We start from the raw sequence: 13,395 nt of genomic DNA on the forward strand, positions 1-13,395 counted from the left end.
TAGTAGACTGGTAGGGTTAGTAGAATAAGTTGCAAAGTTACTTATAGTCAGTAGAATGTCTTTTGGGGATCATCAGAATAAAATGTTACCTAAAAAGCCACATCCAGCCAAAGCCATTAAATTTAAAACCTGGATTGATTACGGGCTGTACATTTGTTTGTTGTTGTTCCCATTCTATGAAATACATGTTCCAAATTTGCCTCAACTAAGTTACAAGCATGCTACTGTGTTCCTTAAGGCTGATCACATCAACAACAACAAATATTCACAAAACCTGCTTGATGAAAAAATAAAAAAGGAAAGAAGCACAGACACATCCCAGCATAAAAATCGCATTGTATATGTCACAAAGCCCATTTCTCTGCAAGAGTAAACAATTCTTCAGCCTCACATGCCAGAGAGCTTTCAGCCTCGCGTCCGAGGTCCTTCGTCATTAAATATTTAGCGAGGGATGAGCGTTGGATAGGTTTAATGCTTCTGACATCTTGCACACGGTTTGATATCGGCATGTGCTGCGACCACGTCAGATAAAACAGTTATTCATCCTTATAAATGAAACTCACCATGTAATTACAGAACCATTCACAAAGGTATGAGCCGGAATATCATGCATAGTATTTCATATTTCACCAACCACACCGGCCAATTACTACCAGACTGTTACCATGGAGATGTCGTCAGCTAGTCATAAGTGGTGATGTACATTGATTGGTGAGGGAATGGATTTTTCAAAGCTCAATAAAGGCTCTGGTACAAGATGTTCATGGCCAGATTCTTTGAGAGGTGTATCTTTGAATCTTAGGGCTTCGAATTACTTGTGAATGTACTTGATCAACTTTACAGTAGCTTTTACATGTCTAAAGCCACAAACCCCACTTGAACTTTCCTAAATGCTGCCATTTGTGACAAATCCAGCAAGAGGGTACCAGTCAATCGAAGGGTTGAAACAAACAGAAACCGTAAAGTGAAGCAAACTCAACTATTTCCAAAAAAAGCTGAGGCAGTTCAAAATTAACATGCTGAGCGAACCATTTTGTTTCAACGTTGGGAGATTGAGACACAACATTGATGCTAGTAGGTAAACTATGAACTAAAAAAATATGCAAAAGGCAGTGATATCGATGCGGTGATTAAATCATGTTTTCACTGCCTTTCGCGTTGCCTTGCAAAAGTCTTAATCGAAAGCAATGTGAGAGATCAGCCCTACCTGAGACAAGTGAGACTGTGTCTTTCTCCCATGATACAACACTGACGTACTCCTCTACTGAGGCCGGGATAATGCACTTGAAGACGGCCGTATTCCCCCGCATGACTCTCTGATCGGCCACACGCACTGTGTACGGCTCCCGGAATACTGCGGCGAAGAGAAAACAGCGTCTTTACTCAGTGTGGTTCTTACAAATTCAAAATACTGACTGAAAGTATGAACTCTAAGAACTCTATGCACGTCCTGACTTCGCCGAGTTAGACGCCTTCCTGGGTCAACATATTTTGTTGATCCAGGAACAACATTCCTGTCTGAAAATTGAATCCTATCCCTATCCCTAAACCCTTAAGTTATTCCTAAAATCAGAGCAAAATTATAGTGAATAACACTGATGTTGAAGCACCTAACCCTGGTTGTAAGCCTAAACTTGACATAAACTGTAAACTTGTCTCTCAAATCTGATTGGTTGATTGGAATGTTGTTCCAGGATCTACAAAGATGCTGATCCAGAAACATGTTGCATTTGGTGAAATCAGGTTCTGTCTAAAGGCTAAATATCGTAATTATATTCTGTTAAATAAATAAATAGTAATATTCAAATCATATGTAATGTAAATACATTAGTAACTGTGCAATATAGGGAATAAAATAAAGTGCATCACAATTTATCGTAAACATGCTGTGCTATTTATATTTAATAAAAAACATATACCTTATTCAGAGCAGTGCCATGATAGGTATGAAAGCGAGTAAAACGCTGTATGAAGCTTCTATATCACTTCTAATTTTCCACAGCTCATGTTGTCTGGAGTTTTTTGTCTACTGGAACTTCTTGGAAAGATGTTTCGTCAGCAAAACCATCCAAAAACACATTAAATAACAGTACAACCCACTGAAGAGATGCATGTCTATCCCTCTCAGCCTCGCTTTCATTCCCGTTAAAAATCAAAATGGCGCCGCTGTGAATAAGGTCTATTGCTGCACTCAGAAGAAAAGGTTCTAAATAGAACCTTAAAGGTAGAATCTTTTAGAGCCTACCATCATGGGATCATTTGATGAATTTTGTTTTAATTAATTTTTAATCGTATGAATTAAACAGCTTGTAAACACATTTTAGGTTCTGTTTATAATAACCCATTAAACTTGAAAGCATTTTACTAAGACATTTCTCCTTAGAACCTTTTTAGTATTAAAGGTTCTTTAAAATTGAGTCGAGAACCCTCGGATTCTTTATAGAGCCCAACTGAACCTTTTTTCTAAGAGTGTGGTTGGTTCAGTTGGCTGAAATGTACAAAAAAATATAAATGACCCAAATTCCAGCATTGTCTTCTCCACACATGACTGACCTAAGCGAAGATGCATTAATATTTCAGTGTTTTCATCTGTCTATCTTAGAGCTGTCACAGAAGCATAGCTCTATGAGCACTTTTAACCAACGCTGAACTGTAGGAGATGTGAAAAACTCAAAGGGTATGTAATATTTGCTTTTTATTTATTTATCTATTGTTGAAGCAATAGTTAAAGGATTAGTTCACTTCAGAATTAAAATTTCCTGATGATTTTTTCACCCCCATGTCATTTAATTTAATGAAGATGTTCATGTATTTCTTCAGTGGAAAAAAAAGAAGGTTTTAGAGGAAAACATTCCAGGATTTTTCTCCATATACTGTAGTGGACTTCAACGGGAACCAACGGGTTGAAGGTCCAAATTGCAGTTTCAGTGCAGCTTCAAAGGCTCTACGCGATCCCAGCCGAGGAAAAAGGGTTTTATGTAGCCAAACCATTGGTCATTTTCTAAAAAAGAATAAACATTTATTTCATTTTTAATCACAAATGCTTGTCTTGCACGTCCACGGTGAAAATACATATAGGGTGAAAAACTCCATCTCATTTTCTCCTCCAACTTCAAAATTGTCCGACATCGTTGTTTTATCTTTTATTTTTTTGTAAAGGCGGTTCATTTCACATTCGCTTTGTAAACACCAGGGCCCGGTTTCCCGATAGCGCTCACTCTTAGCGCGTTAAGAGAGCTCGAAAGATATATCTTACCAAAGGTATTTATGTTCCTAAGTGTGTTCCCCGAACCATACCTTAGGAAGCTGCTTAAGATATACCTTCTTACGTGCGACGTTACCAGGCGCTGTCCGTGGCGATGGTGCTGAATTGTTTGATATCGATCGATCAATTATTCTCTCGTGCAGGGGCTGTTTATGTGAGAAAGCGGTGATCTTTATAAATGAAGCACTTCAGAAATAGTTGAAATTGCAATTTATTATGATTATTGGATATTATAAAAAAATAATCCAAACTATAATAGCCTATAATAGCCTAGCCTACATATTTTAAAATTGTAACATATATTGCTGCCACAATAACCTTTTCAAAAATTTACGTGCCTTCTTCTCTTTCCCATTTTTGTTCGCTGAGGTGGAGCTGCGATGAAATATTGTTCTTGTAAATACTTTCCAGCATTTCAGTAATAAAAGTTTACATCTTGCGTACGGTGCTCGGCAGTGATCAAAAAGGATTTAAACCGTGAATTTTGAATCTCTTGTAAACTCAGAGATGTGGATTCAGACGGCAATTAAATTACCACAAGACCTGTTTGTCAAAAAACAGAAGGTACTAATTTGGCCAGGGATTTTTACGCGGGTTGGGTGAGAAAAACACTTATATTATGGATTCGGACGGCACTAAAATCACCGACTTACCCCTTCAAATGTTTAAAATACCGGACGAGCCCATGAGAAACAATATTAGCGTCCGAATAGGACTTAACTGACATGTCAGTAGCCTATATAGGTGCTTTCACTGGCCTTTAAAATAGCGTTTTAATAATATTGTATAATAATATAATTAAAAATCTAACAACAATCAGTGTAATGACAATTTTATTCTTTGCATGAGAACACTTGAATTAGCCTAATTTAATACTGTCTGGGTGTATTAAAACTTCAGAATTATATTCATATAGACCTGCAACAGTGATAAGGTAAAGCTAAGAGTGGTCCAGACCAACCTTACGAAAGTGTGACTTACAAAAGATATACTTAGCGTACGAACGTTTCGGGAACCGTCCCATAAGGTAAAGAGAGAGGTTAAGGAATAGGTTAAGAACTACTTAGAGATAAGAACGCTTTGGGAAACCGGGCCCAGGTCGGTACTTCCACCTACGTCACGCATGACCTTTCAACATGGTTACGCAATGTGTGGCGCAAAATGACTGATGTTTTCTCTAGATAAGACTCTTATTCACTGAAAAAAATTATTCACTGACTTAGTTGAATTTACTAAAAAAAATTATGTTAATTGGTTCCACATAATTGATTTTAGCTACATTTAAACAAAGGCATTAAGTTGAACTAAAATCAATTGTGTGGAACCACTTACCATAAAAACATTTAGTAAATTAAATGAATTTATTGAAATCATTGAATTTACTAAATTTTTTTATGGTAAGTGGTTCCACACAATTGATTTTAGTTCAACTTAATGCATGTTTAAATGTAGCTAAAATCAATTATGTGTAACCAATTAACAATTTTTTTTAGTAAATTCAACTAAGTCAATGAATCATTTTTTTCAGTGTTCCTCGGCTGGGATCATGTAGAGACTTTGAAGCTGCACTGAAACTGCAATTTGGACCTTCAACCCGTTGGTCCCCGTTGAAGTCCACTATATGGAGAAAAATCCTGGAATGTTTTCCTCCTTAAAAAAAACTTAATTTCTTTTCGACTGGAGAAAGAAAGACATGAATATCTTGAATTGACATGGGGGTGAGTAAATTATCAGGAAATTTTAATTCTGAAGTGAACTAATCCTTTAAATAAATGATAAAGTTATTATTATAATAATAAAACAGACATTTTTGTGTACGTATTTCTCAGTGGGTTTCATGTTGTTTAATTATGATTTTTACTCTGTTGAGCTGACTGACCGGCCTTAATGTGTAGATCTTGGCTCCTGATCTTCCCTGATGGGTTTTCCGCTGTGCAGTAGTATGTATTGTCATTGATTAGGTTACTAAAGCTGGACGGCAGGAATCCGTAGATCTGCAGCGTGCCGTTGGGGTGCACATGGCGGATGCCTGGGACATCGTAGATCTCCTCCCCGGTGGCCAGGTACCAGCGCAGCGTGGCGGGGGGCACGGCCGCGGCGGGACACGGCACCAGTGCCCCTGTGGTGCTGGAGAACACTACCTCTTGCAGAGATGCATTGACAAAATATAAGCTGGAACGTAGATCTTCACCGAAAACTGTTGAGGAACAGACAGGACAAGAGTTAGTGAGTGAGAACTGTAATATGGATGAAGGAGCATTAATGAGACTGAAATGGCGAAGCGTGTCATTTTTTCAATGTTTAAATATATTCTGTACCAGCTTAATATAGAGACAAGATAAAAAACAAATGGCAGAAACCTGTGGCCAAGTGGCTCTTTTCAAGTGTAAACTTCCAATGTTAGCACTTAGCGATTAGCACAAACATTTAAGTAAACTGAGCTCATATGGACAAAGCAAGTTTGAATCTGACTTGCAACATACCCCATTCCCAGTACTCTTTTTTATTTCCCCGTTCCTTTACTGATTAATAAGACTGTGGGATGAAAAGTAAAAAAAATAAATAAATGTTTGGGTACTTTATCATACTTACCTTAACTACTTTAAGTACTTAACGTTAAAACTGATTTGAATAATTACACCTAGATAGAAGACTAAATAAAAATAAATTATTTAAGAAATGCACGATTTAAACTGCAGTATGAGGAATCTTAAACAATGACAGAATTATAAAAAAAATTGGGGCAATTGATGGGATAACAACTATATTTAATAAATAAATAAAATATGTTTTGGGTGGGGGAAAAAAAATCGATTTTTAAATGCTAAAAAAATGATGATGATAAAATGACTGATACAATTATTATGTAGAAAATACTTTGCTACATATCATTGTTTTAATTTATTATTATTATAAACAGTACTTTTTTACAAATCTTTTTTAAACCAAAAACAGAAGTTAAACAGAAACCAACAAACGTACTGTGGCTAAAATGTCAAAAAAAATATAGTACAACTTTATCATAAGGTCTAATTTAATAATATATTAACTAACATGAACTAACTTTGAGCAATACATTTGTTACAGTATGTATTAATCTTTGTTAATGTTATTTAATAAATCATACATTGTTTGTTCATGTTAGTTCACGGTGCATTAACTAATGTTAACAAATACAACGTTTGATTTTAATAATGTGTTAGTAAATAGTAAATAGTAAATTCTTAGTTAAAGTAATAAACTATGGTTAACTAATGAAACCTTGTTGTAAAGTGTTACGCTTAATATGCTTAAAAAAAGTAGATATTAATGTAATATCATAGTAAATGTACGACATGAGCACAAATGCATACAGTGCATATCTTAATATATACGGAGAGTATTAAAGGTCAACACTAAGACACTGACAAAATCTGACATCGCATCATGTAGCTAATCACAGCCAAAGAAAAGTTCAAGATGGATGACTTCCCGCTAATTGCTAAATCTTGCTCGTGTCTTGATGAAAATCTCCCCGACGCTGTGCCACAGGCCCCATCTGAGAGCCAATCTCCGTTTGGCAGTAAATGGCTCACCAGTGACAGCTGGCAGTGTTTTCCCTCGGGACGAAACATTTTAGCACTTCATAAATTTCTAACAAGGTTTCAAATTGCAGCAGTTTCAACCTTTTCCGAGGATCAGCGGGTTTCGCTCACAAAGCAGAAGGTGCGCGCAGAAGAAGACGTGCATTCATAAACACATGTGCGCCCACATGCTCGGATATTACACACCAGTTGTTGGCACACTTGATGAGCAAACACCGACAAGCAAACAAACGAAACCCGCGAACAAGCGCTCGTAATGGTGATAATCTTTACTGTGGCAATCTGAGGCATATGGTATCATTCATCAAGTGGCACGCTGAAGCAACCATCTGTTAAAATGTCTTGTTTTGCCAGCGAGAGGCTTGGCGGAGCGTTTGTTCCGATATTACAGAGCGTGAAAACATTCTGGCCTTTATGCAATGAGAATTTGCTCACTCACTCTGTTGTAAACCAAAGCAATCATTGTTGATCTTCATTCCAAGAGGACGTTTTGCTACCTAAGTGATTCAACACATTCTGCACTAATCAACTTGTGCACCTGATGAATTCATGTCGGTTTAATAGACGAGCGTTCTTTAAGTGTGGCTTCCGGCTCTGAAATAAAGACCCGCTGATGTAAAACAAATTGTAAACTCCATGTGTGTCCGCTACAAATGAATAAATCTTAATTAAGATATTTCAGACTGCAGAGAGTAACCAGTGTTTCTTCTGCAAATCTGGGATATCTTTTAAAGGTTGGACAGCAGCAGAAAGGATTGACAGTTCGAGTTATGATGCTCTTTTCTTTTCCAAATTCTGAAGGGAAAAAAAGTCTCATTAAACGAACGAAATTCTCAAAAAGAAAACCATATTCAATTGGTATAACTGTCTTATTTCTTAGACAAAAAGAAACTGCTTCCCTGCTACATAATGCTTGAAAAAGTCAAGCGGTGCGATAAAAAAAAACTTGACTGTGTAAAAAAAGTCACGACCTGCGTCCGAATTCGCAAACTCTCTGGAGTAGGCACTGATTTTGAACAAGTAATTATTTTGTTACCACTAAAAAAGTATGTTCGATATAGTATGAATGAATGTAATCTGGATGTATGCCATGTTGACATGATCATGTGACCTACCAGCATAACATTCTCAATCCTCTCCCGTGGCCTCATGGGATAGTAAAGTGTCCCATCATATGCGCACTTCAGAATCTTTTTGCCTACTCTTTTATGAATACTGTGAATTCAGACATACTTGTCACACACTGTTTTTCATCTACTATATGAGTATGTGATTCAGGATGCAGCCAAATAAAGTCTAATCATGTGACCTTTTCTCGAGAATGCAAGGCTGGTTCAGGTTGTAAAATGCAATATGGTGGTGATTCCACAAAACTTCCCATGATATAAGATTTTTTATGAATTAATATTCACAATCTTTGTTTTAAAAAGATAAATACAAAATATAGCTGCAAGCAGCAATTAACAGGGTTCAAGCATTTAAGACCGTCATGCCAACTATGCTGTTGGGCTATAGGTTGAACCGAAATGTAGGCCTGAAACGGCCTAAAATATCCATGATGGAGAATGTGCAAATGATATAAATCAATAGTACCAGTGCACCCTAATTCTTTCAAAAACATTATGGTTTTAAACATTTGTTTATCAGCCAATGCTGGATAATGATAAAGATTAGATGTATTGTCCCTCTTGTGGACAACAGTAGTATTAAAGGCTTCATCTTCAGTTTAAATGTTTGATAGAATTACGTGCACATTCGATGGACACTTTACTATCCCATGAGGCCACGGGAGAGGATTTGTGAATGGCAGTGAAGCGACGCAACTGACGCTGGTAGGTCACGTGATAATGACAAAATGGCGGATATAGGTGCACAAGGTCAAATCCACAGAGTAATCAATCCAGATAATAATAAAAGGTCCAAGGCGCAGGAAAACAGGCAGAAGAACACAATCATGACAAGGAAACCTGAGATAGCAACCCAAAATGCAGTGTAACTCTAACATGCAGCAAGACTTCGCAAAGAATGACTGAACACACAGACCTTAACGAGATAATAACACACAGGTGGAAGCAATCAGCACACGATGCATCATGGGAAATGATGTTCATAATGCAATAAAGAAAGCAGGAGGAGGCAATACTAAATGAGACAAGGGTGTAGAGTTACATTCAAGCTATTTTAAGGCATGACGTTTAAATTAGGGCTGTCAAACGATTAATCGCGATTAATCGCATCCAAAATAAAAGTTTGTGTTTACATAATATATGTGTGTATGGAGTATAATTATTTTCTATATATAAATACACACACATGCATATATATTTAAGAAAAATGTGTTATTTATATATAAAATATTTATATATAATATAAGTGATATATAATATAAATATATATACACAGTATATACATGCAAATATTTCTTAAATATATACATGCATGTGTGTGTATTTATATATAGAAAATAATTATACACCGTACACACACATATATTATGTAAACACAAACTTTTATTTTGGATGCGATTAATCGCGATTAATCGTTTGACAGCCCTAGTTTAAATATGTAATTTTGGTGATCAAAGATGAGTTTTAAGGGATTTTAAATATTATTTTAATCCACAACATCTCAGTTTGAGAGATGAGTTTGCTCTGACAAGGTATCATTCTTAAAGCTTTGTTTTTTTCTTTAAAAAAATAAAGCATAAAATGTCCAAAAGCAGAAGTCACATCAAATCTTTCTTGAAAAGGCCACACATCTGAATTTACGGGAAAACAGCACTTCAATGCTCAACAACCCAGAGGAAAAATTCACAATTGTCATAATTTTTCATGAGATGAACCATAAAGACGAAAAAGTGACACTGTTTAATAATGTATTGTGTGCATTCATAATTAACCAAGGTTTTTCTCTCTTTGGTACTGCTTTGGAAGAAAAACTGCTCTCTCTTCAATATTAAACTGCTCTCTCATGTGAAGGTCTGTACATCAAATACATCTACCCATCCTTTTCTTTGGGCTGGGAGAGTGATTGGGATGGCAGTTGACTCTAATGCACTGGCCGAGCTTTGCCTGTAGGCCTTTAATGTCGTGTCACCTGAGACGTGGGCTGAACCTGATGGAAAGTGGCTAACAACAAGCCAAGGTGACTTTAGTAGGGCATTTCAGAAACACGCACACAATTTGCATGATCCCCCCCCCCCCCCCAACTCACACAATCATACTCACACAATCATACTCAAACTGAGATGCTCAAATATTGATTTATTTTGCAATGTTTACAGGTTTGGAGGTACTGATTGATTTTCGATTAACTTTTGCTGCAGGTACATGTGACAACAGCTGACTGTGTTTATGAGCGAGTCATTGAATTATTCACTCACTGAGTGATTGAGGAACAAAACAGCAGAATGTATATTGATGATGGGATGAGGAAGATTCAGGAATTGAGGAATCTAAGAGTTTTTTGCCATATTGACAGCATGCTAAAAAAGTGTTGGCTTTGAGAGCACCGGGAGATGAGCTTTATGCCAAAGGCAAAGACTGCCAGTCAGAATCTCAGGTCTCAAAGAGAATATCCACAAGTTGCCTACATCGACTAAAATTTGTGAATATAAATGTCCACACTCACATGCCTAGTTTCACAGACAAGGCTTTAAAGCAGCACTATGCAGCGTTGCCGATTTCTTCGCTGTTTTCTCGCTTTTTGGTCGCGGGTTTCTCTATAGAGCTCCCCCTACAGCTTCGGAACAGATATTTGACAACACTGTCGTCAAAACTCGTTGGCGACTCGCCCCCCTCCCATCTTCTCCCGCTGGTCATGTGCATTTGTTTTCAAAGAAGCCAGCGAACGCTCGGAGCCCGCCGGCCCAAAGTTGCAAGGGTGGTTTTTCGGCTCACAGGCGCTCGGGGGGTGCGAGAAGACCACGATTCAACCCGAAAACAGTCATATAACCATTCCAATGACTCTGAAGCGGTTCGGTTAAGATAAAAAAGTTACTTAGTTCACCTTTAACCCCCTGAGGTCGGCTGTCGCGCCGGCGCGACAGGCTCGTTTTTTTCCGTATGAGTGCAAAAAAAAAATAAAAAAAAAATATTAATTTTTATCTTATATGCTTGTGTTATACATCAATCGATCCTGTTTAGTGTGTATTTTTTTGTGTATGCTCATAATAAAAACAAAGTGTTGTGCTTTTCGCCAAATAAAGAAAAATAAACATGATGCAAGTTCTGCCTACTCTCCGTCAGTGAAGTCAATTCTGAAACGCGTCCGAAAATGAACTGTAACTCAGCGAATACTCAGTCAAACAGGCATACAGTCACACAGGCATGAAGCTTGAATTCTCTTCTTTAAAATGAAGTAATTTTTATAAAAAACAAATATTCACAGTTTATGTAATATGCATGCAAAGAGAGAGATGTCAGTCGTTCTCATCTCAGCTCATTAAGTTTTAATGTGCTCCGCCCACGGAGAGCGCGCGCTATTCAAACGCAAATGTGAGGCGATCCAAACAAACCTGTGAAACGCCCACATCAGCTGGATAACACACACCGCGAGTTCACTTTCAGACTTATGTACTTTACGATGCTGTGAGGAATAATACTATCTTGATAATAATCCTGCAAAAATTTACCTCAGAAGTTCTGGAAGTATCATTTCGAGGAGCAAACGGATCCCGCTGAGGAATTAGGTCAGTTCTGTTTGCTTTGTTCTATGAATGAATGAACGCAAAGATGCGTGCTGTTGGAGCTACTACAGCTGGCAAAAATACTGTTTAAATATTGATCGCGTTTCTGTGTATGTATGAATGAATGAACGAACGAACGCACAGATGCGCGCTGTTGTGGAGCTACTACAGCTGGCAAAAATACTGTTTTAATATGAATCGCGAATACAAAGAAAGATTACACTGGAAATATTGTTACAATTTTAAATGTTGTTGTAATTGTATAACCTTAAAAAAACAAAACAAAAAAAAACATATATATATATATATATATATATATATATATATATATATATATATATATATATATATATTTATTTATTTATTTATATAAGGATAGATGTAAACAAAATCTTAAAAGGTCATTATAAGCCTTCTCTTTAAATAATTTTATTATGCTTTATTAGTGACACATTTGGGAAGAGAATATATTCCAAATCTGAAAATACAGTATGAGAACAATTAACTGCACAATTTCTAGAAATGTTTACCTTGGATATTGTACAATTTGCAAGCAAAATTTGTGGAAAAAAACAACAAACCAGTCATATATTGTCCTTGCATTCTTGTGGCTGAGTCACACACCTGAATGAAAGGCTCATTACGTATGCAGCCTCATTATGCGGGCCCCATTGTCTCCGCAGGTGTGAATCACGCCCACCCGCATATGGCCTTTCCAAACAAAAAGTGTTTTACAAGATTTAAATCAATGTATTGTGTTATGTGAATGATTAGGCAGGATGATTTTCACATAATTTTGAAGAAAAAAATCTAGGCAACGTCATCCATTAGTCAGAAGTCTTATTTACATATATTTAGAATATGTTTTATGGCCTTATTTCAGAAACTTTAGTTTTTTGTTTTTGAAAAAAACATGCATAAACATTATTCTATCAAAAATACAAACATGTACATGCAAGTTGTTCACATATTATGGTAGCCCTGTTTGTGCTAAATAGAGTGAATTTACACCTTTGCCATTAATATGTTTATAAGCAACTGAAAAAAGCACAAATGTCAGGGCATGTCAGAACATCTCAAGGACCCCAAAAACCCCTCAGACCCCAGAGGGTTAAGTTAAGTGCCAGAGTAAAATATATGTTTGGGCTGTTTTAACTGAAAGCAACTTAAAAAACTCAAAGGAAAACGTATCGTTGTCGTGTAAATGTACCATAAGTGGTGTTTATAAAAGCTACTTAAATGTCCTAATTTAACTAAGGTCTACTTCTGGCTTAATCTAAGCCCAGTCTGTGAAACCGAGCCTCAATGTTTTACTTCAGTCGTCAGGCCTTATGGGTGCCTTTTAAATTGTAATTTAATGTAATGTTAATTCAGCCTGATTTTTAGAAATGAGCACTTTTTTTGTTGAAAAGAGCACAATTTTGCTTAGCGGTAAGAGAGATGGTGGGTGAAGAAAAGTCACATATGTTTATTTCCAGCGCTGAATCCAACTATTTTGCATAAATATATTTCAGAATTTGTTTAATTAATTTGTAATGTTTTTAAATAGAAATAATAGTTTTAATAGTTAGCTTATAATATACAATAATATTTTATAATAAGATTGTTTTTCTTTTCTGCATAGCAGGGAATTTAAAGTCAAGCTTTTTTTGTTTATATCTCTATGTGGTGTTTTTAATATGCTTTAAGACCATTGCTGAGTATTTTCTCCTTAAAACTGCAGTGAACCAAAGACGCGGTTTGAAATCGCTGGTGTTTCTGACGTCACAAACTACCTTATAACCAATCAGATCAACGTGTGATCGTCAACGAGTGGATCTCTGAGCTGGTGTGAGTGAGTGGAGGCGGGCCTCATTTGC

At 36.6% G+C, this 13,395-nt stretch overlaps 1 protein-coding gene across 2 annotated transcripts in view; it reads right to left on the reverse strand.

Annotated features, from left to right (window-relative positions):
- Positions 1–13,395, reverse strand: part of dscamb (Down syndrome cell adhesion molecule b) — a 157,624-nt gene that overhangs the window by 123,498 nt on the left and 20,731 nt on the right. For both annotated transcript variants that reach the window (XM_079885910.1, XM_079885911.1), the window contains exons 2-3: positions 5,145–5,462; positions 1,208–1,354 (exon numbers count right to left, since the gene is read on the reverse strand). In XM_079885910.1, coding sequence (XP_079742036.1) covers positions 1,208–1,354; positions 5,145–5,462 — 465 coding nt within the window. The remainder of the gene's footprint in view (positions 1–1,207; positions 1,355–5,144; positions 5,463–13,395) is intronic.

This window comes from Squalius cephalus, assembly GCF_949319135.1.
Source record: "Squalius cephalus genome assembly, chromosome: 11".
NCBI classification, from domain to species: domain Eukaryota; kingdom Metazoa; phylum Chordata; class Actinopteri; order Cypriniformes; family Leuciscidae; genus Squalius; species Squalius cephalus.